The sequence below is a fragment of the Sus scrofa genome, chromosome 8, assembly GCF_000003025.6.
Source record: "Sus scrofa isolate TJ Tabasco breed Duroc chromosome 8, Sscrofa11.1, whole genome shotgun sequence".
In the NCBI taxonomy this organism is placed as follows: domain Eukaryota; kingdom Metazoa; phylum Chordata; class Mammalia; order Artiodactyla; family Suidae; genus Sus; species Sus scrofa.
In genome coordinates, this window is record NC_010450.4 from 102,950,158 (window position 1) to 102,975,027 (window position 24,870).

The 24,870-nt window shown below is 37.1% G+C and overlaps 1 protein-coding gene across 2 annotated transcripts in view; it reads left to right on the plus strand.

The window, feature by feature from the left end:
- Positions 1 to 24,870, plus strand: part of TNIP3 (TNFAIP3 interacting protein 3) — a 98,476-nt gene that overhangs the window by 57,731 nt on the left and 15,875 nt on the right. The window contains exons 4-10 of one of the 2 annotated variants that reach the window (XM_013998200.2): positions 7,463 to 7,549; positions 11,185 to 11,262; positions 13,245 to 13,310; positions 14,682 to 14,810; positions 17,059 to 17,187; positions 20,712 to 20,831; positions 23,682 to 23,807. In XM_013998200.2, the coding sequence (XP_013853654.1) occupies positions 7,463 to 7,549; positions 11,185 to 11,262; positions 13,245 to 13,310; positions 14,682 to 14,810; positions 17,059 to 17,187; positions 20,712 to 20,831; positions 23,682 to 23,807 (735 nt within the window). Of the gene's footprint in view, positions 1 to 6,847; positions 7,240 to 7,462; positions 7,550 to 11,184; positions 11,263 to 13,244; positions 13,311 to 14,681; positions 14,811 to 17,058; positions 17,188 to 20,711; positions 23,808 to 24,870 lie in introns of those variants that run through there. The other variant, XR_002346816.1, reaches the window with a different exon arrangement.

The window sequence follows — 24,870 nt, forward strand, 5'->3', positions numbered from 1 at the left end:
CTCAAAACCCAGAAAATACATGAAAGATATATCTGTGTTGCTCATCTGGTACTTAGCAGATGAGCCAATCCACAATCCATAATCAATAAACATTTATTATAAGAATGAGTACATGAATGAAGCAGAGTACAAGAGAAAAATAAAATGATTTGCAGTGATAGTGAGTGATGCATCATGGATTAAGGTCCTGGCAGATAAGAGAACATTTTTAGAAAGTTCAAATGCAGGATTACAGTTTTGAAGGGTAAATTTCTCTTTTCTGACCACCAGTCATGAGAAATAGAAATTAATCTCTAGGCAAGTAGTGGTGAGAACTGGCAAGATTTTGTTTGGATATGATCTGAGGTCAAGCCAGTTCATATGTAGACCTCAAGAAAGTTTAATTCCCTTGAAACTTTTCTAAATTACATTTCTAATGGTTCAATATCCTGCATCAAACAAGCAACTTATGTTTTGTCCAATAACTTTTAGCTATGTTATTCCTGTCTCCTAATATAGGTAAAAGATAGTTTGTAGTGAAAAGCCAGGGGAGGACTCAGTTCTGGTATGAGTTCAGCCACGCACTCATCATGGAATGACCATGTGCAAAAGTCACTTCACATCTCTCAACTTCAACTTACTCCTCATTAACATCAAATATGCCTCTGCTGACAGCCTCACAGCTGTCAGGAAGTTCAAATTTAAGTAGATAAAATGCTTCAAACCACAGAACTCACACCTGTAAAATTGTAATTTTCCTTGTTTTTTAAGTTGAATTTAGTTCCTAGGACCCCTATCCTGTCTTTCAGAAGATAATTTAATCCAGTTGACTGCAAGAAATCTCAGCCACTCTGGTGCTTTCTCAGGCAATTTATAGTTTCAATGCAGTCATATTTAGGAATTCTTTCCTCTGTCTCAGTCTCCCCATAGCAGCACCTACAGTCTATGAAGCAGATTTTGTGAAGAAATCCAGATGGAGTAGGGTTGCCAGACATGGAAGATAAAAATACAAGGTGCCCAGATAAATTTGAATTTCATATAAACAACAAAATACTACATGTTTACTTTTACCAAAAAAAAGTATTGTTCGTCTAAAATTCAGATGTATCTAGACGTCCTATCTTTTTCTGGCAACTTTAGAGTCAGGGCACTGGTTTGCGGTACTCCACCATCACTGCCATCAGCACTAGTGTAATCCACTCCTATGGTCTTTTCATTGGCTTAGAGCCTCACTAATAATCACTGAAGCTTCTAGGTCTCTATTCTCATCTCCCTTCCTCAGATACATGTGGTAAACATTGCATTTCCCTTAATCTGACACCCAAGTATCTTAAATCCACAAAATTGTAGTTAACCACTTTTACATCCTTCTCAGGAATGCAGGAAATTTCTGGCTCTGCTTCCACACCACCCTGGGGTTGAAGTATCTATTTCAGGACTTCTCTAGGTAGACATGCCCCAAAGTCCCAGCTGTGTGCCGTCGTGTTATGGAGAATTTCTCTTCAAGCCTTGCCCCTTCCCCAGGTTTAAGCCAAGGGGTAAGGCTAAAGCTCTGCCTGCTCTGTTCAATCTGAGCAGTTTAGTAGATGATGAATCAATCCCTGGGAGTAGAAAAGTTGGGCTCAGTTTCCTCAAGAGGACTCTCAGCATTCAGTACTCTTTTCCTCTGATTCTTTTCTCATTTTCCCTCAGCCCTTGATATGTTAATCTGCTCTTCTCTGGGTGGTTGATGTGGAAAGAGGTAAGGAATAAGTTATACTATCTCTTCCCTGCCCTCTTCTCTATTAGTTGTTTATGGCATAAGACTTTATGCCTCAATTCTGATTGTTTCTCAAACATTTTATTATGAAAATTTCAAATATATAGCCAAGTTAAAAGGATGTTATGGTGTCTGCCACATAGATTTTACCATTAAAAATTTCATTCTGCTTGGTTATCCTATATCTATCCACTCATCCACTGCTTCTTTCATCTATTGATCCATGTTAGTTTTTGAGGCATTTCAACTGTCACAAAAGGAATTCATCTTTAAAATTTTGTTTTAATATATTATTTTCAAAAACACTCACTCTTGCAATTCAAAGTTTTGGTTTTCAGGATGATCTGTAGAATTCGGAGAATCTGTTTTGAAATTCAAAGGCTGAACTGGGGCTGTTTTGCCCTTTGCATTCAATGGCAAACTTATTCAGCCCTTACACAAAAAATATCTCTTATGAGCAAAGAAAGGACTAGTCACATGAAGACAAAGTACTATGTGTTCAGAGGATCATCGGTTATTACTTCAAGATATTAACTTATAAGATATAATAAAGCATTTTATAGCATAGGAAATGCTATTGAAGACCATATGTATGCCTTTTAAAAATTCCCTCAAAGCATGTATAATTATTTGTATTCTTATTAGATGTTCACCAAGATCAGGAGAAAAAAAAAATATTGAGGGGGTTTTGTGTGATAGAAAAATAGTAGTGATTACATAGCCAAAATAAGAAAGGATGAAATATTCACCTATGAAATGAATGAAAAGAAAATACATTGAAACAGAATAGTTTTTTAAAAACATGGATTGATATTCTTACTTGATCCTTTCTGATTTGAAGGCAAAACATGTAACTATGTCTATCCCTGTGAACATTCTCCTCTGGACTATGTTCCAAGAAGCAGGAGTTTACTATGATTTCCTACTAAAGATTTATGCATAAATAGATTAAGTAAAAATGTATATATCACTACACTGAACTCTGAAGTTAGTATGTTAGTTCTGAAGGCTAAGATGATGTATATCGACCCTACCTTCCAGAAGCTTACAGCCTCTCTGAAGAGAAAGGCACGTAAAATCAATGACAGTTTCACAATAAGTGCTAGAATTGATGCTTCACAAAGTGCCCTGGGATCACAGAAGATAACTAACTGCTCTGGAAAACCAGGGGAGCTTCCAAAGGGGTTGGTGGCCAGATGGGGTCAGATGGTTTACTGCTTTGGGCAGCACTGAGAAATCTTTAGACATGGAAGTTTCATAAAGTCTGCAGTTTCCTAAAGATTACCGACTAGTCAACGAAATCCAGTTTGCCCTATGATGAATCTGAGATGCACTAAAAACTAAAAGTGTGCAGTGGAAGTAGACATCTATGTACTGCATGGAAGAACTGCTTCAGAGTTCCAACCTGGAGAGACACGAGCGTATGTCCCCCATGAGACACATCCCTCATGGGGCTCTTCTGGTCCAAGTCCAGGTTTGGTGTTTGAAAGAGAGCAGTTTATTAGTTTGGAGGTCAAGCAGTTGATATTTCTGAACTTTAGATCTTTTACAAACTCTTGAGAAGATATCCAATTCAACATTATAGATTTAGTATGGGGTAAGGAGGAAGCTTTATGTGTGTCTGGGCACTATGTCTACTTGCATAGGCACTAAGATAATTGGCACTATTTTAGGTTCAAGAAATATAGAATGAACACATCAGCTAAAAATTTCTGTCATGGAGTTTACATTCTAATGGTGGGAGGCAATGAACAAAGAAGAAAATTATATAGAATATGATATACAGTGTTATGGAAAAATATACCAGGGAAGCTCTGGGATGGAGAGCAATTTTAAGTAGGGAGACCAGGTAAGATCTCAATAATAAAGAGATGACATTGAAGCAACCACCTGTTGCAGGTGAAGGGATGGATGGGGATGTGGTTATTTAAGAGAAAAACAGTTCTGGGCAGACAGAATAGGAAGTGACATAATAGGTTCATGGACCAGCAGTGTGGCCAGGGCATAAAGCAGAGTAAGCAGGGGTGCACTGAGAAAGAGGTCAGAGCAGTACAGATTTGAGTGTGTAGGACCCTGTGGGCCACTCTAAAGTGTTCTGCTTTACTCTGAGTGAGATGGGAAGCCACTGAAAGGTTTTGAGTAGAAGAGTGATGTGAGATGGCACATTTTAAAGATTTACAGTGGCTACCGGATTGATAATATATGGGAGAGGAACAAGTGGGAGCAAGGAGTCTGTCAGGTTATTGCAATAAACCAGGTAGGAGATGATTGTGGTTTGGTCAAGTCAAAAGATGCTAATCATCTTGCTCAAGGTCACATAACTAGTAAATGATGTAACAAGGATTTGACAGACATATATCAGTTACTGCTGGTTGCTCCCTTAAGAATTTTCATGTGAATAAAATCAGAAAGAAAACATTTAAGTTCTCATTTTGAAAAGCTATAAAAATGAACCTGGGAAGTCTCTAGGCTTTTGTGGCAACATGTTCCTCTCCTTTCTGGATATATGTTCAGAAAGCTTAAAAAATGTTCGGATCGATTGAGCACATAAGGTTCTTAGTTCAGAGCATGAAAGTTGTCACTGATTGTGCTGGAGAAGACAAGTTTTGTGGGAGAAGATCAGGGAATAGCTTTTATACAAGTGGAGAAGGAGATACCTATTAAACATCCAAATAGGGATGGCAAGTAGGCAATTAATATAGGCATTTGGAGTTCAGAGCTGTGGTTCATTCTGAGTGCCCCAGGTGAACTGATTATTAAATATTTTTATTACCAGGAGTTGTGAAATATTTTGAATATTACTTTTGATACTGTCTATTAAGTTGGTATTGCATCTGTCAATCTAGTCCTTCAATATATAGTGTACATATCCAGTGTTATTTTTATTAAAAAGCCACTTTGATCATTTAATTCCTTTACTCAAGGGTCTTCAGTATTGCCCTATGGCCTATGCAATAAACTTAAAATTTCTTGGTCTGATACTGAAAGTTTTTCACAATTTGGTCCAGGTCAACTTTAGATAGACCCAACAAGCCCCACTCTAGTTATAATGGTCTTGCTAGAATCCTTCATACTTAGGTTTGTCCATCTCTATTTCATTTAAGCTGCTTCCCTTATGGTAATATAGCTCAGCTATGAGATTGATGGCCTTATATTTAAGGTCATAATATTATTAATATCTAAGCTTTTATTTATATTATCATAGACAGCAACCCTAGGAAGAGGACACTATTACTATCCCTATTTTACAAAAGTAGAAGTTGAGCCTTAGAGCCCTCAAGTGTCATTTCCAAATTTACAACCAGTGAATGGCAGAGCTGAGATATGAATTCAAATGACTGGACTAAAAGCCTTTAGTCACCACTAGACACACTGTCCCCTACCTGGAAAGAACATTCACTTAAAAGTCCATGCACATAGATCTGAGGTGCAAAGGAGGTTTTTCAACTCCAATTTCTAAAAGGATATTAAAGAAAAAGCTATGTTTATTTTGCCTGCTAAAAATACCCCTCCAAGCATTTATAGAAATATGATGATCTCTCTTGGACTAATTTTGAATTATCACCAATGTGAATGGTAGTTACAGACCACTGGTAGTTCCTTGGTCCTTTACTTCACCGTATTTCTCTTTGTTATTTTCCTCTAGATGTTATTTTAGTCACTTAAGGAATGAGGACTCTTCAGAATTGCTTTGGAACCATGGAATGATATCTCCATTTCTCTGAAAGTTATTGCAGCTAGTAAGACTTCTCATGAAACAAAACTTGACTAAAAGGCAGACTCTTAAAGTAGATAGCACATGTGAAAGGGGTGGAGGTGAGGGGAAGAGGCATATGTAACAGAAAATATCCAGTTTAGTCCTAGGACTGCACTAGTGCAAATTCCTCTTTTCTCAAACCCAACTTGGGGCTCTCCGGAAGAGTTATTCCATAAATAAAAACATATTCATAAATCACCACAGGTTCTCTGGAGCTAACAGGAAATCTGTTTGTTGTTAAACTACCATTAGCAGAAGAAGCAAAGAAATTATAATGAAAACTGCAAAAATACAGGATTTCCATTCAGTGGAATCAATCACACCATGATGGGCTATAAAAATGTGTGTATAAAGGACACCTGTACAGAGAGGACCCAAAGGCAGTAGTGCCAAGGATAGTAATTTCAGCAAGAAAACGTTCTAACTACTTCTTTTGGCAGAGTTACCACATCCACTGGGTTGTTCTTATCAATCACCCATATAAAGGTAAAGAGAACCTTAAACCATATATAACTGTAAAGGAGGGGGAGCTGAGGCAGAGGTATTGGGGTGGCAAGAACAATATGTTATTGTCCTTCTTTTCTGATGAGGAAATTTTAGTGTTAATGAAGTGTCAGTCTCCAGGAAACCCCTGCTTATATCCTCTAAAATCAGATCATGTGTGAGTCATGAGCTTTACCTTTAGAACTCTGAACAATTTAATTCCCACTTGTATTTTTGGATGTTGCCTTAAGGAAGTATCATTCTATTTCACTCAAGTGCACCCCTAAAACAGACTAAGAAACCAGCAGGAAGCAAACACACCCACACATTCTAGGTGGAGAAAGCCACTGATATCAGGAAGCAAAGAGAATTCAGCAGGGCTGGGACACAGGGGAAGTTGGGGAGTGGCAGATCTGAAGGAGACAAAGGAAAGTCAAATCGTGGCCACCCATTCATTCCCTTTTAAAGGATTTTAATTGGGGGGGATGTACAATTTATCCTACTTAAATTGTGGATATCAGCTGGGGGCGGTGGTCTAAAGAAAAATGTAAATTAAGTGATTTACTGTAAACTTTCTTTTCTCCTTTCATCAACACATTCTTTCCTTTCATATTCTTGCCTTTTCTTTTTGCTCTCTCTCCTCCAAGTCCAGAAGGGGGTCTTCTGCTCTGTCTTAGCCCAAGTGTATAGCTTCAAGCATTTGTTTTTCATGCTTTAATCTGAGTAACTATCAAGTGCTCCATTACCTCAATGCCCTGTAAAATGACAATTCAACCTCATTAAAGCTAGATGTTAGTGCAAAAAATGATTTGTGCATGACCTATGGAAAAGATAGTCTTAAGCTTGAGAACCAAGTTTATAATGAATAAATGAATGAATTCTTTGTAATGAATTCTTTTCTCTTTCAATTCCATAAGAATTAGTATCACTTACAGAATTATGTATGACTCATTAAATTCCAAATAGCTAAGCTGACATGTGTAAGGCATTGCCAGAAAATCCTGCCTTTAGGGAAGCAATAACCGAGTTGTCAAAAAGTCAACAGTTACCTAACCGCCCTGGGAAACACAATGAAGTTTTGGCAGTTAGGCTGCTGAGGGAAGACTTGGTTTGCCCAGGCTTTCTGTGGTAACTTCCTCCTCTAGTGGGAGAAACTGCCAGTAAAGGAAGAATGACAATTTACATACCAAGGCAAGGCTAATCTGCCTTGTGTGTTAGTCACAGCCTGCCTACTTGAGACATCCTGGGAAATCCCTAGCTGGTAGAGAAGAAAAGTTAAAATCATAGTTGCTGTGTTTATAACCTTACTCTGTGTAATTCACATACAGAGTTACTTCTGTACATTTTAGTGAAAAACTGTTACTATTATTTTCTATCATGAGTTAATTATTTGTGCAGTATTTTTAAAGTTATGTGTATTTGCTCTCACTTTAAAAGACACCGTAAGAGGCATTTTCTTTGTTTTTTTCTTTTGGTTCTCCAAGACTCCAGGAAAAACGGCTTCTGTGGCACATTTTGTCCCGAGCACAAGTAGAATGAGTGGTGCAGAAAGTTCTACAGAGCATGCAGAGGTAAGAACACATTTCTAGGTTATCAATGGACCATGTGACGCTTGGGCAGCATTGCTAATGCAATGATTAATAAGAGTAGAAATGGCTAGTTTGTTTTCTTTAGCTAAGATCTGCTCTAAATTTTTCAACAATGTTATTCAACAAGGAAAAATATCTAGGTTATCGTTGCATTTCCCATGGCTTCTCTGAAGTGCATTTCTTCTTCTACAAAATGAGAAATTAAATCCTGTCCTTTCAGCTTTTCAATTCCGTGTTTCATACTTTGCTCTTGATTTAAAGGAATCAGGTTTAATGTAAATTTAAAAATATTATGTTGGTGTGGTTAGAAATACAATCTATTATAGCAATAGAGTACCTAGGGTAAAACATTTATAGACATGCAATTAATACCATAGTTTTTGTTCTGTTATTGGTTAGTGTACCAGACTTACTAATTGAATGAATGTGTTTTCTTAAAGTTTTTCTTAAAGATAACTAAGATGTAATAGGAAACAGATTCTTTTGTCCATTTAGGTGTTTAATTTAGCAATGTCAGAACTTGAATATCTTAGAAGTTGGTCTGGATATTAGGGGAAATGAGAAAGCAAGGCCCAAATACTTTGAACACAGATTACATTTTATAGGGAATAATTGCTGTTCTCTAAATGGGACTTAGAAGGACTAGTGTGACTAAAAATCTTTCTAATGCTTCATCAGAAACTGGCAAGCAAAACAAATACAAGTGAAAAGTTTCGACCAAACTATTTACTTAATTGATCTTTTTTCATTTTAATACACACCCAAGACATATGAACTGAATGATGATTAGTCGCTAAAGAAGTCTCTAGTGATAAACTTATGGCTTATAAACCATACCTGTTGCTGTGCTCGCTCTCCCTCAGATTTAGTATTTTAACTAAATTATTTTATAATTTTTATAAAGAGTCATTTATAAATAACTCTTATGTATAAAAAAATCCAGTGTCAAAATATTTCATAATTTTTTCTAGAGAAAATTATATATGGAAAAAAGTGTATACTATCTGATTACTCTTAATCTAGATTCCCAGAAGGCAGGGTCATACAAATGTTTGCTGGACACAGATTTTTTTTCTTTTTTCTTTTGTCTATATCATACACACACAAAAAGACTTTTTGAGGACCCCAAATCCATGTTCCCAAGCATAGTTTGCAGTGAAAGAAACTTGAACTTTAGAATGAATCATGACAACCTGTGTGTGAAATGTTTTAAAAATAGAGGTGGGATAAATAGGTGGAACACATGGAACACAGGATTTTTAGAACAGTGAAACTACTGGGCATGATATTATACTGATATTACTGATATACATGTCATTACACATTCATCTAAATCTATAGAATGTACAACAGCGAGAGGGAACCCTAATGTAAACTGTGAATTTGGGTGATGATGTGTCACTGTCGGCTCATCTGTTAATAAATATGCCAACCTGGTGGAGGAATGGCAATAACTGGGGAAGCCTACATCTACAGGTATAAGAGAAATCTTTATACTTTCCACTCAATTTGGCTGGCAACCTAAAACTGCTATAAAAGGTAAGGTCTATTAAAAATTTTGATCAATGTCAGGGTGCCCTATGTTTGGCAAGCTCCCAGGGTGACTCTGATGCATTCCTGGGTTGAGAACCACTAGTCTAGAATCCAGTTTCCCTGCACCTCTGCTTTGCTCCACCCACCCAGGACACACTAAGGTTGGCTTGCAGCATTTTCCAAATCAAAGATGCCTATATTTCATCTGCTCTGATCCAGAATAAGTCCAGTCCCTGGGAAGTCTTCCTAAAAAAAGAGAAAGGTCAATTGTAGGACCTAATATACCTGTCATCTGGAAAGTGATGTCACTTTTAACCCTGGGCCAAACCAGCTTGAGGTCAGAAGCAGGTAAAATCATTCTGATTTTGTGGGCCTACAGAAGAATGTTTTTTGTTAAATGCAGTCTTACTTATACATGGGTCTGAATAGGAAGTGACTAACAAAACTAAAAACAGCATCTATGAAAATGTAAAATACCATCAAACACTAAAGCATTGAGTGAGACAAAGGTAATTAGAGAAAAGATAGGAAAATAGTTTTATAGGAGTTCCCGTTGTGGTACAGCAGAAATTAATTTGACTAGGAACCAAGAGATTGCAGGTTAGATCCCTGGCCTTGCTCATTGGGTTAAGGATCTGGCGTTGCTGTGAGCTGTGGTATCCGTCGCAGACATGGCTCCGATCCTGCATTGCTGTGGCTCTGGCATAGGCCCGCAGCTGTAGCTCTGATTCGACCCCTAGCCTGGGAACCTCCATATGCTGTGAGTGTGGCCCTGAAAAAAAAAAAAAGAAAAAGAAAAAAAAATAGTTTCATAAATAATTTCTAATGAAAAAAGTCCTTGAAATCCCTTGATGATTGCAAAACAACATTTCCTGTAATATTTCTGGCAAAGGCCAACATGTTTTGAAAATATTTCTTAATTGTTCATGAATACCCTTAAGCAAGTTCATTGTCCACAATAACAATTGAGCCTGAAACTGAATAGCAGATTCAGGGGCTATATCTTCATTTTATTTATTACTTATATGACTCAGCCATGAGATGATTATAAGACTATTGAGTTAGAACAAACAATACTTAAGTGAACTTTGTTGGTGGTCGATTTAGACAGATGGCAGGCAGAGCCTTTGTACTTTCTTTAAGAAAACTGAAAAGGATGATTAATTTTCACTGTGCCAGTGATTTATTGTTAATCTAAATTTGTAACCTAAGGGCTTTATACAAAGAGCTGGTTAAAAGTACACAATACCAGATCATCTATACCCGCCTCTGTAACATAAGCATATGATGGTCACTGAGGTAGCTAGTTTATTGTACTATTATTTCAGAATCAGTTTGTTGCCATTTAACTGTAATTGGTCTTTTTTTCTTGATGATTCTATCACTCTTCTGACTTTTGCCAGAGGCCACGCTTCAGATCATGGCACATCTATAAAAATGATTTTTTAGAAATGTTTACTGGGTAAATACCTAACATGTGTCCATGAAACTTACCTGATTTCTATCACATTATACTCTGAATATTCATTTTTTGGAAAAAGAAAGAAATCCAAATTCATAAAATCCTAATATCTTGCATGCCTATTCTACAGATACATTTGTAACTTATTACAGAATTGTTTTGTTAGTTCATTCATATAAAGGAATCTAAAATATAAAGCTTGTTTATCAACAGGTCTCTATGGAGGACTACAGTGTGAGGATTATTACTGCTAAAATATCTTTTTTTTGGTCTTTTTGCTATTTTGTGGGCCGCTCTCACGGCATATGGAGGTTCCCAGGCTATGGGTCGAATTGGAGCTATAGCTGCCAGCCTACGCCAGAGCCACAGCAACGCTGGATCTGAGCCGTGTCTGCGACCTACACCACAGCTCACAGCAACGCCGGATCATTAACCCACTGAGCAAGGGCAGGGACCGAACCCGCAACCTCATGGTTCCTAGTCGGATTCGTTAACCACTGCGCCACGACGGGAACTCCTAAAATATCTTTATAAATCACATGAGAGTTTGTGAAGGACAGCATTTCTCCTGTTTATTTCATAGACTATTTTGATTCACTCTTTTTTTTTTTCCTTTTTTAAGTGTGCTCAATCGTCTAGAAGAAAGAATTTAAATTCTCTTGAACAAAAGATACGGTCCCTGGAAAAACAGAGAAAAGAGGTAATTTTGAAATAGCAGTTAAAGCAACATGTGCCATGGATTATTGCTGAAAATTAAATAGTGTGTCACCTAGAACCTTTTACTTTTGTTACTGGGTCACAGTACTTTTCCTCTAGAATACTTGACTGCATTATTTTGAGGGCAAATATTTCTTTCTTGAAATATTCACCTATATATCTCTTACTTGGTCTCTTGGTGTTTGAGCAAATGATTTTTAAAAAATGACAAAGTCATAAATCCAGTAATTATAATCTTAATTTTTTTTTTCAAAACTGAAAATGTTTCTTCCACATGCACTAGTTGAATTTATCATCTGTGCCTTTTATGCCCTGCAAATTGACACACCCTAAAACTCAAATTGTCAGAGGCTTTGTTGTGTGGTTGACTTAGGTGCTATGACATCATGAGTTGGGCATCCCACCAATTGGGGTTAAGGAGCATTATCATTTAAAAAAGCTTGTTTCGGAGTTCCCGTCGTGGCGCAGTGGTTAACGAATCCGACTAGGAACCATGAGGTTGCGGGTTCGATCCCTGCCCTTGCTCAGTGGGTTAACGATCCGGCGTTGCCGTGAGCTGTGGTGTAGGTTGCAGACGCGGCTCGGATCCCGCGTTGCTGTGGCTCTAGCATAGGACGGTGGCTACAGCTCCGATTGGACCCCTAGCCCGGGAACCTCCATATGCCTCGGGAGCGGCCCAAGAAATAGCAACAACAACAACAACAAAAAAAAAAAAAAAAAAAAAAAAAAAAAAAAGCTTGTTTCTAAAGTGTTATTGGGAATCTGATGGATACTATCCTGAGTTCTGTTTTTCTCAGTTTAATAAGTATTCGAACCTCTCTATTCTCCTTAACAGAAGAGGTGAAAAAAGTTAACAATTTTAGCACTATGTTACCAATTTTGTAATTTCTTTTCTAAATCATTTTCTGTATTACAGCCTTCATCTTTTTTTCTACCATACCTTTTACCCTTCTTTGATACTATATAAAATATTGTGCCCATCTGGAAAATTACTGAACTATAGCAGAGTGATGTTACCATAGCATAGAAATGTCCCTAAAATGACAACAGATCAGAGATCTTTATATAATAATAAAATATAGTCTTATACTAAACAGTCACATCTATTTCCAGCATAAGAGTTATCTAGTAACTGCCACTCTGGATTAGATATTTTGTTTTTTAATTAAGAGAAAGTCTTGCTGACTATCTTCTTAATGTCTGTCCCATATGGATAGGTGTTGGAATTTCTCTAAATGTGGCAAGTTGTAAACTTCCCTTATAAGAAAACTAAGAACAGATCATAGGTTTGTTCTTTTTAATCTACTTAGCACATATTTTTAAAACTTTCAAGTTGTTTGCAGCCTGAATTATTTCTAAATATTATTATTAACTATTCTTCCTTAAAATCTATGTTTTCAAAAAGCTGATATTATCCACTTGGTGAGTATATATTACAAATTATGTGCTGACTTTAAAAAACACATTATTGCAAGTAAATCATTATCCATTAATAGAGCTTAGAATTTTTAAATATATATTCTGCTTTTAAAAAACTAGAAGAAATATTTCATTAAAATAATCAATGTAAACATACAGAAAAACATAAAGAGGTTTAAAAAAGACCCTTCATATATTAATAGATCAGAAAACCATTAATACTTAAAATTTTTACCAGATTCTGGTTGGCTTAAACAAAGATGAATATTCATATAACTAAGCAAAGTTAAAAGTTGCTAATTAACTGCTCAGTGGACTAGTCAAGGTATATCTAAAACTTAATAGTTTTTCATATGTGAACCAAGTATGAAAGAGTGCAGGGTGTTCAATTAAATCATCCCAGATCTACCAGAATTTAGTGGAAGGAATACTGTCTTCACACACGGCTTCAAAAATCTTAGTAACCTCGAAAAATGATTTTATTTTGGCTAAATTTCCAAATGGGCAGAAATCCTTTGTTGATTTACTAACTTTTAATCATTTCAGCTCCTGGAAGTTAACCAGCAATGGGATCAGCAATTTAGAAGTATGAAAGAGTTATATGAAAAAAAGGTAAACATCTCTCTGTCTGGTATTTGCTTTAAATTAGTAATCTGGGGGAGCCAGTTCTGTGAAGATTCTCATTGATTTCAACTACAGGAAATTTGTGAATAGCCAGCCATCTGTTGAAAAATGATAAAGGGGAGGGTGCCAGGTTCATCATTGGCCTCTTGGTGCTGAAAATTAAGGAAGGAAGGAACAGTATCAGTGAATTGTCTTGAGCATGGCAAAAGAAAGGTACTAAAAATAGCCTCTAGTGATGTCTCCAGTGTTCTTATGCACATTTATCACAGCTCACAGAGTATCCTGGCCTCAGCTTTGTTACAAGCAGCCATAAAAACACAAGGTGATAATGTGAGGTGAGAGATGGCTTTCAAGTTCATACTGTGTTATTCAAGGCTAGCTCTCCAATTCTTTAAAGCATGAAGCTATTCTCCATAGATAAAGAAACAGTGTTAACAGTGTAAGGGGAAGTGGGGCTATCCTCTCTTTTCTCCAAAGCATGTTCTCTATACATAAACTGGCTTCAGTGAGAGAGAAATTTTTTTGGAGAAAATATATTTTAATGGCTAAAAGTCAACATAATTTAAAATCACTCCACATTCAAAAGAGAGAAAAAAAGTAATTCTCCCTAGATAATTCAGAATTAAGAAACGTGACCACAAGTGAGTAATACAGCAGTATTGGTCTTTTCTTCCCCATTTTGATACTCAGAAGTATTATATTTAGCAAGAGCAGGATAGTGTTCCCACTACACCTGGCCATGGTCACCCATCTTGTACTATTCAATCTGGGGCAGTTTGGGGGTCTCCAAGAACATGATCCCAGAGAGAATGTTTAAATTTCCTTCCTGAATGGCTTTCAAGTGCTTGAAGACTAGGGTTAACAGTGGGCACAATCCCCATTATTGATTAAGTGCCTGTTCCTAAGGCTTCTGTCTCGGACTGTTGGCATTTGGTAGCAGGTCTAGTGCTACAGGTTACTGAGCGGACAAGGCCATGTCTGTTTTTCTGTGATGTAGGCATATTCATTTATCCCCTGACCCGCGCTGTCCTTTTCAGCTTAGGCCTGGCACACATTGAGACTTGAAAATACAATGACAAGCTTAGAAGACCCTCTGAGGCCCAAAGATTTATTCCCTCGAAGGTGGTTTGAGAAAGGAGGGAAGCGCTGAAGGCTTAGTGTTGGCTTTTATCTGTGGGGGAAGCTTCTTTTTAAATGCACATGTCCTAGTAATGGTTTGGGGCGGCGGGAAGTAGAGCCTCCTTAGGGGACGCCTAGAGGTAGGCCGTTCTGTCCAGGGTGCTTAAGGCGCCAATAAACTCAAGGGTTATATGGACCTCAGACCAGGTGCCTGCAACTGCCTGTGAACCACTTTCTCAGGTCGCAGAGCTGAAAACGAAATTGGATGCAGCAGAAAAAGTCCTGGGCACGCTGGAGAAAGAGCAGCAGCCAAGTTTGAGAGAGAGCGGCGCACGGAGCGACCAGACCTGGGAGAAGCTGCGTGAGGAGGTGGGCGGAGCTCGGGGGGCACCGCCCCGCCCCCAGGAGCGGGCTGGGCTCCGCCTGCAGACGGTTGAAAACCGACCGTTTATTCAGATTTACTGTCTGCCTAGCAGGACCGACGTGCAAGGGTGTACAGGTTGCGCAAGTCCCCCGAGCCAAAAATAAGGACCACTTCTCTAGAATCTAAAGGAAGGGGATGCCCTGCTCCCTTCCTCCTTTGTTGCACAAACAGGCAGGCCTTAATTTTCCAGGCGTCACCCGCAGGGAGAACTGATTCGGGGATTTGAGGATATCTTTCTATCGCCTTTCAGCCTAAGAGAAAATTTCATTCTGCGTTTTTGCTTTTACTCACATAGATTAGTTTTATGACCAGTGTTGATAACATGACAATACCTTGTGTTTTTGCAGCTGCTTTTCAGCTTACAGAGAGCTTTACAAATAAGTATTACTTTTGTCATCTTAAAAAAGTAACATTTTTAAAAAGTATCTCACCATCATCTCATTTAATATTCTCAGCCCATCTGTGAGGAGAATCTTACCTTTGCCATTTTAAAGATGAGAAGGCAGAGATGTAGAGTTTAGATGCTTTGTCAATGTCGATAATGTAATACATAAGAAAATGGTACTTGAACCCAGTCTCCAGGTTCTAAGACCCACTTACATCCTCCCCTGAGATGGCAACTTCTCTGAAAATAGATTCCCCGCGGTTTATTTTAAGTTATGGAACCTCCTGGATATTGTAGAAAATGGGAGGAGGCCCTTGAACCTAGATGACTTCACATTTTTTGAGGTATGTTAGGAGATAACAAAGTGTAAATTTTCTCAGGTCAAGTCTGGTGGCTGATACTGTAATGCACTGGCTGTATTTTAAAATGTGAACAAATCTTAAGGCAATGTCACAAGATGCACAAGACAGTCCAGTTTTCCTGCCTCACTAAAGGTATCTTTGGCACAGTAAGTCTGAGGAAAACAAAGTTTAGCTACTTGATTTCTGCCATTTAAGAGCCCCTTTCTGTTCCATGTACACCCAGCACAGGAATCATGGCAATTTTTTCCTTAGGACCATTTTCTAGTTGAAATAAATTTCTCTAACATCATACTAAAGTAGAAAAAGACTGGTAAGTTTTCTACCTGTAGAAATAGGCCTATTTAAAATAAACCAAAGAGAAATGTTTTCACTTTTGGAGTTTCCACTGTGGTGCAAAGGGATTGGCGGCATCTTGGAAGCACTGAGACTGGGTTGGACCCCCACCCAGAGTTGCAACGCAGCAGCAGCTGCGGCTTAGACTGAGTCTGGGATCTAATTCCTGGCCCAGATCTCCGTGGGCCCCGGGGCAGCCAAAAAAGAAAAAAAAAAAAAGTTTTCATTTTTAAAGAAAGCCACTCACCTAAAGTAGATTTCCTAAATCTAACCATTGTGTTGAGAAATATTAATTATCAAAATAATATACATTTAACATATATATTAGCTATTTTCTCATCCTGGTTTTCCTAAATTCCAGAATGTTTATTTTACTAGATTAAAATCACAATCTCATTAAGATCCAGTTTACGCCACAAAAAGCTTATTGTCTAGAATATAAAATTAATAGTAGGAGATAGACATTGTCTGAACCCAGAGCTTATTAATATCTAAGCCACCAACCTTGCTTCAGTTATTAAGAACACTGGATTCCTTGAAGGTCATCTAAAATGTGAAGGAGTGATAGCAGTTGCACTAGCTCATCTCTACTTTTTAAAAGTAATAATTGCAACAATACAGTATTCTGAATAATTATCTGTAGTGAAGGGTTTTATTAGCCTGATATTTTATCCTCTTCTTCCTCTCTCTAGTCAGAATGATGCAGGACTGGACTTTGGTATTTTTTGTTGCGATGACCCTTTTTGTTTTTTCAGAACTTTCAAGTACTTTTACTGAATCACTTATTCACCACCTTGTAACAGTACATGGCAAGTAGCTTATTATGCAGATTCATTTGACCCTGGAAAGTGAGGAATGGATTTTTCTATCTTCTTCTGGGGTCACAAAACTTAGCACCACTAGGGTAACAAAGATTTCTTCTATCCTTATTCTGACCTCCACCCAGAGAGTATTGCTCAAATGGAAATGTTAAGTGAAAAATCTAGCAGGTCCTATTTTTATTTATATTGTTTTATTATATCTAAGAAGCATTATCACCTACAGTATCATCTACAATTTCATCTCATCTGAATTTTATTAATTTTGATTTTGTTTTCTTGCTCTTTACCTCAGAAGGAAAAGGAGAGCCTAAGCGAAGAATTACATGAATTGAAGAAAGAAAATAAGCTGTTGAAGGAAAAAAATGTTCTGGCAAACCAGAAGAAGCAATGTTATGAATATGAAATAAAACGCCTCAATAAGGTATCAAGCCAGCTCAAGCTAGAGAGGTCAGATGAGAAGTATCTGTATAAAAAGCACTTTCTTGCCTGAGACACAGCAAAATCTAAAATGCAGTTTGGCTCACAATCCAGGGGTCTTGCACAGAGTCTCTGTAATTTTACAAATCACACTCACTTGCCTTGTTCAGCCGTATTTAGCTAGGTAGTGTTTTGGGAATTCATGTCCCTGCAAAGAATTGTCATGAAAAAGAGAGATGAGAAGACATTATAGAAGAGAGTAATAACTTTGTGTGTGTGTGTGTGTGTAGTTCAAAAAACCACATAAAGCTAGTGGGTGTTTGTGAACAGTAACATATCTCTTGGTCAACCACAAAAGTTTCCTGAGGAAACAGGCTGCTCTTTAAAATCATCACAGTGGAGCTGCCGGGTGTGATGTAGACTATGTGGAAGCAAGCTAAATGCCAAACTCAAGGCTGAGATGGTGATCTTCCTGGGAATAAGCCTAAAACTCACCAGCAGTGGGACATGAGGAAGTAGGGGGTAGGTCTATTAAGAAAATGCTGGTGATTTAATGACTTTGCTCCAACTTAACTATTCAAAGGGGCTGCCCATGAATTGCTGCAAAAGGATGACATGTGTGCGTGTTCATGTGTGTGTATGTGTGTGGTTTTATGGACTAAACTAAACCCTAAGTTTCTGGGGGAAGGGATTACTGACTTGTTCAGGAAAAAATTAGGTCCTTTGCTGCTGACTTTTCCAAGAGCCATGTCATATGTGGACCACAGGAATACTTGCATTGCATGATTGAATAGAGATATTCATCTCTCAAGCTAAATTTTTTGACCAAAGTAACAGAAATTGTCTTCTAAAACAAGAATAGGTGACTAGCTGTCTTCTAAAACAAGAGTAATTAAACACATGCTTGATGCTTATATTTTGGACTAAGTCATCTTGCAGTTAACTAGTGTTCAGAGATGTTCAAATCCCCAAGGTATTAAGTACATGCCTGTACAGTTGATAAGGTGCTTTACAAAGGTGATTCTATATTTGATCTGGTTGTGGGGCAAGTGATATGGGAGAAAATGGGAAATTTGGGGGACTGACTTAATAAACAATGTATTTTGCTATCCTTTAAGAGAGAAAACCAATGTTCAGAGATACAAATTCGGGGCAAATGAATTTCCCTTTTTATTCTCTGCTGGAAATCCTCTACAAATGAATTAGAGGAACTAACATTAATTGAGATTATCTTTGAAATCTCTCCCTATTTGATATGTTATTTACTTATCAGTTTTCTTCTATTCCCTAATTCATTTCTGTGTCATGTATGCACAAGGATATAAAGTCTATAAAAATTAGAACAGCCAAGAACTTTTTGTAAAACTAAGTGTACCCAGTTATACTTATTTTCGTTGAAGGAGATACCCAAGGGCATTCTTTTCATCAAGTTCTTGATGAGACTCCAGATGAGAAGCCAAAGTGGGAGAAATTACATAAGTCTAGTTAACCAGTACCCCCATGGGCAAAATTGATTTGTCTGACATCTCACCTTTGTGAGATGAGTAGATATGTTTAATATATTTGTGGTGATGGTAAATTGCTATTCTAGAATAGGTTACGTGTATTTGTTCAAGGAAGTTGGGAAACCCCAAGATGAAATAAATGTCGATTAGACTCACCTTTCATTTATGACTCATTTGCAAAATTTCTAGAAATCTAAATAGCATGAAAGGTATAGCAGGAAATTCAAATATAATAAGACCCATAAAAATAGTCTATTCATAGTTATAGAATATTGACCCAACATGTTAGACTGTCTCAACTTATTTGGCTCACCCCACTCTGCTACTACTACTGACACATTTTAAAAATATACAATTATTATGATACTTCCTAGAACCATGTAGCTTAGCAACAAATTCTAACAAAACATAAATTATTAAACAACTTCTGCTGTTTAGTAATTCCTGGAGGAAGAAAAACATTCTTGTTTTTCTTATGACTTCCTGAAAAATGATATTTACATCAGGCTAGACAGTATCCATAGACCTTTAAGACATCTATAAGGAAATTTCTAGGCTAACTACACATAAATTTAAGACCATAAACTTGCTTTTTTTTCCCACTGTTATGACAATATTGTATAGTAATGCAGGTAAGTGAATTACTAATAGTGTCATCAAATGAACATCATTGAAGCTACTAAAGAAATACAGAGGAAGTGAATTTTTGGAGCTCTGAAAGTGAACCTTTTCTATTTGTATAGAGGACTCATTTGATAATAAGCAAGTAGTTATATTGTGGGTGGGCTCTGAGACCACAACAGGATGAGATATGTTCTGTCACAGTTTTCGAAAGTCATTTTATTGAGCCCATCATGTACCAAACCTCTTCAGAATAGACAGTGTCTTTTATATAATCTTAACAAAGTATTATATATGTGAGAGTGCCATGGCCTCATGAGTAAGGATGATGATCTGGTGGCAAACCTAAGTGTCTGTTATTTCCTTCACTTCCTCACCCCATGGTGAAAACACCAAGTTGTAAGTTGTCAAAAACCAGAGCACTCTCTTCACCCTATAGTGGGTTAACCGATGTTTTATTGGAGAATAAATATGACTGTGGTTAGGTCAGAGCATGGTATGCTGAAGGTGTACAGAGCAGAAGAGTATGGATGAAATGGATAGTGAATCTGCATGGGTTCCCATTTATGAATTTCCCTCTCTGTTGTTGGGGAGGTGATTATATAGCAGAAATATATTACTCAAAATATCATCTGAGATCAGCAGCATCAGCTTTAGAAGAATGCAGGTTCTCAGACCCTATCCCTAGATGCACTGATTCAGGATCCTTGATGGCAATGCCCAGGGGTGGGCATGTTTGTTACCTCTCCTGGTGATTATGATGCTCCCTAAAGTTTGAACTTTATTGCTAAAGCATATATTTGACTGAAGCAGAGACTCTAGAGAAGGCTATAGATGTTTTTTTTTTTTTTTTTTCATGGTTGGCTAGGTGGAGGGGGCTCTAGCATCAAGGCCTTCTCAAATAACAATGAGTTGAATAACATAAGCAGAAAAGAAAAGACAGAGATTCTGAAAAAAAAAATGCATATAAGCTAGAAAATCAGAAGAAAGTTATTCAATGATGAAAGTGGCATTAAAAGTGAAATTCTGGAGTTCCCGTCATGGCGCAGTGGTTAACGAATCCGACTGGGAACCATGAGGTTGCAGGTTCGATCCCTGGCCTTGCTCAGTGGGTTAAGGATCCAGCGTTGCCGTGAGCTGTGGTGTAGGTTGCAGACGCGGCTCGGATCCCGCATTGCTGTGCTCTGGCGTAGGCCGGTGGCTACGGCCGATTAGACCCCTAGCCTGGGAATCTCCATATGCCGTGGGAGCGGCCTAAGAAATAGCAAAAAGACAAAATAAATAAATAAATAAAAGTGAAATTCTACCTTATGAGTACATTTGATATTAGTGTAACAATTGTAGAGAAATTCATATGAAGTGGAAACACTTAGGTCAACAATGTGCTTATCTTATAACATAGGCTCTTCAGGATGCCTTGAAATTAGAAAGTTCTTCGTCTCCTGAAGACTGTTTGGGGAAGTGTGAAATGGAGTGCAGCCATGAGGAGATGAAAACAGAAATGGAAGTTCTCAAACAGCAGGTGAGAATTTGAAAGTGGCATGATTGTGCGGTGAATTTAGGTCCGTTGTTCATGCTGTTTTCGACATTTCTAGCAGTCCTGCTATTCAAAATGTGCCGAAGATTTTTTCATGTGTTTTAATGAGAATTACCTAATTTTAAAGCTTGATGGAAAAATATAGATCAACTAGCCCAACTCTCACACTTTATAAATGAGAAAATTGAGTTTCAGTTGGGTTAAGTGGCTTGCCCAAGATCACACACTTAAAAGAGGGGCAATCTAATTAACCTTTTGGTGAGATTCTATTAGCACTGAGTCTAGAGAGTCTCATGTAGACACAATTTATTTTGAAGATGCTATTAACCCAAACTCTGGACCTTTTCAGAAAATGGTAGTAGCTGGGCTGTTATTCAGTAGCTACAGGCCTCCAGGCTTTTGAACAGTGAGGGCAGTTTTCAAGGGAATACTCTGCTCTGATGACTGAAGAGCCAGATTTGTTCATCTACCCTTACATACTGTTGGTACAGCCTAGGAATTTATTGATGCACAATGGCTTCCTCTTTCCCACTCACCCAGCTTCACTGACTGTTGCCAAGTGCACAGCAAGAGTAAGGGATGTTCTCTCTACACTTCTGCACATGTCAACAGCATAGGGTTGTGGAGATAGAACATACTTGAGTCTAAATTTAGTTCAGCCAGCTGGAGCTAGCTTAGCTTAGGGACCACCCATCATATCACATCTCTTTTCCTAAGAGAGCTTAAATAAGCTAATGTAGGTAAAGGGCTAGAACAACTCATGGTGATATAGATAAATACAGAAAATATAAAAATTCCAGTCTCTGAAGCATACATTGTCAGTAATACATTAGCAGTGAGGGAGAGGGTGTCATATAACAAAACTTGGAAAGTACTATTTTCTGATGTCCCTGGGTATGACTTGGCTGTTTTGCTCTGATCAAGTTCCAGTTACAAGGATTCATGATGCAATACATGGAAGTATTGAGCAATTGTGATATTGTTGTTACTCACTTTATTATTACTTCATAGGAAGTAATCTATAAATCTAAAAAATTCAGAGCATTTGATTTAAAGTTGATTTTTTTTCTTCTATCAACCCCATTTGAATAATCTGCTTCATTACACTCAGGATCAAATATATAGCTTAAATAAATCCATGGAGAGAATAAGGTTATAGTCAGAACATCAAATCTCTGCCAAATTCTCAACCCCTAAAGTACCATTGGCACTAGCCAGGATTCCTCTGAAAAAAGTACTGCTTACATTCAAACACTTGAGTCATCTTCAATGCTCTCACGTAACATATACCACATGCCAGAAAATTGCTCTTAAACATGGTGTGCCTGCTTACACATGCTCTTTACAGTAATGGTTTAGTTCATATTCGATACAAACAATGGCAGGTTTTCTTTTTTTCATAATCCCCAGGAGTAGACCAGAATCAATTTCCTTAGTTTTTGTGTGGCTCTTTTGCTTACTTTTTACATTCGCATTTTAACTGTGTACATTTCTAATTGAACACCTACAATCATTATATCACCAATGCTGCATAAAACCCTAAAGGATTTAAATTCACAAAGAAACTGAACTAGAATCTTGGCCACCTAAGTGATGACATCGCTCTCAGTGTTGTGTTTGATAGAGTGTTCTGTTCTAATCAGATGGGCTTCTCCCACTTCAAATGCCTCTGGTAATTATTTACAGAGCCTTGGTTTAACTCATCTGGATTTGAACCTCAGCTCTCAATCAAAAAACAAAAAACAAAACAGAGCAAAAGGTCAGCTTGGCTGGGTAAATTCCCTTGCAACACTTCTGCCAAATAAAAGCCTTAAAATTAATAAGTATATATATAAAATCTGCCTCTAGGGTCAGGTAAAATGTTTAATTTCTTCCTCTCTTGGCTATTACATTTGGTCTTGTTATTATTGACTTAAATTGGATAATCATTTAGTTAAAATTTGTTGCACTGTTAGCAATGATGGTATAATGTGCATTAATGTTAATAGACAAAATCTAGCTGCTGAGTTCCCATGTAAGTTGTAATTTAAATCTGGTTTTAGAGGAATTCCTTTGTCTCATTCCTTAAACTTCATTGTGTTCATAACTCTGCATTCTAGTCTCCAGGCCATCAGTCAACACTATGCCAATTAAAACAACAATAATTAAATCTGGGGGTTTTTTTTGTTTTGTTTTGTTCTGATTTGATTACTTTTCCGGAATATTTGGAGTCCCTCTCAAAAGGCATTACTTCTTTTTTAATGATACACCCCCACAATTGCTTATAAAGGGCAACTCTGTTGAACATATTTCAACAAACATGCTCTGCTTTCCCATGTATATGAGCCTTTCATTTCTATCTTCTGCTCAGCTTATAAGTTATATTTAGAAACTTGGGCATGCCGATATTTAGTGGCTTCACTTAACAGCTATTGTCAGTAAACTGTCTTTAAGAACTTCAAGCAGTATTCATACATCAAAGCCTTGTTTTAAGGACGGATGATTTGCCCAAAACTGTGACAACACTGGGGAGGGGGAGGGGAGAGTGGAGTGAGGTGTCATGAAATAGAGGTGAGGGGAATTTTTTTCTCAAAGTATCCATGTTATTATTTTACTTCTGAATTCCTGATACATGCTCAAGGAGGAAAACATTGCAAACTTCCCTCCTGGACAAAGTGAAAAAATAAAATTATAGCCATATGTATCAAGGTGGAGTCCCCCCCTTGAAGAAATATTCATGAAAACAGGACAGGAGTATCTCAGATTGGACAAACCCAGGTAACACTTCTTCTGAACTCATTTAAATTACTTAAGAGAAAAGGAAGCTAAAAGTAACAGCAAGTTAATATTTCTTAGGTACAAATATATGAAGAAGACTTCAAAAAGGAGCGATCAGACCGAGAAAGACTTAATCAAGAAAAAGTGGAACTACAGAAAATTAATCAAACTTCTCAATCCCAGCTGAACAAGCTGAATTCTCAGGTATAGGTCAAAATCATCTTTGCCAGAACATGTATATTTTATTTTTATTTTCTTAATTTAAAAAAATAGACTTTTTGGCTTCTGTTAATTGGCACTGGATTTTTTTTTTTTTTTTTTTTTTTTTTTTTTGAGAGAGAGAGAGAAAGAGGTTAGCACCTGGAATGAAATCATTCTTAAACCATCTTGTAAAGAGATGAAAATGACTGGAGAGTCCTTTTAACTTAAGTATATTAAGAAGTTACCAAGAACTTGGATTCCAAAGTCTTTTATAAAATCCAATTCTTTTGATCTTTTTCTCATAATATTTATCTTGCTAGAAAAGGAATTGAACTACCTAGCACTCAAACTCAAAGCCAAAACACTCCAGTACAGTGAAATTGTTTCTAAACTTGTCATTTTCTTTGAAGGACTATGTTAGAATGTTCCTGGCTTCCAAAAACATAACATATTGCTAAATGTCATTAGTGAAACCAAGAATTTTGTTCAATAGGTTCCCAGATTTAATGTAAGTGGAGCACTCTCAAGGAAGCCAGAGAGTGTTAGCCAGTTTATTAGAATAGAGTATTAAATGTAAGTATACTAAAATTAAGAGTAATAGAATTTATTAAAAGTAAGCTCAAGAAGTTGCCATGGTGGGTAAATATTGCTGTTAATGAGGAAAATGTAGCTAACTCAGTTTTGGCTTGAGTAAAGAAAATAAAACACAAATTTCAATTTGCAAAATTATGCTGTGCTTTTCAATAAATAGGAAATCGCTGTGGGACATGGCTGTGACAGCTCTTTAGCTTCAAAATTCTTAGTCTTAGAAGCGAATTTAAACTATTTGTCATCCTCTCTTTCCTAATACAAAGTAGACTGTGAATTAAATTTAATTTCTTCTTTGAAATCTTTTTTAAGGAGTAACTTGAAATCCCTAGTTTTATACGGAAAATTATTTGACAGAACCACTTCCTTTCTAAAAAATTAGAAGGAATAAGATAGTGGTAAAACTATAATAAAGACACTTTTTCTGAAAATAATTCATACAATCTACTTTCTACAGCAATGGGTAAGAAAATGTTCT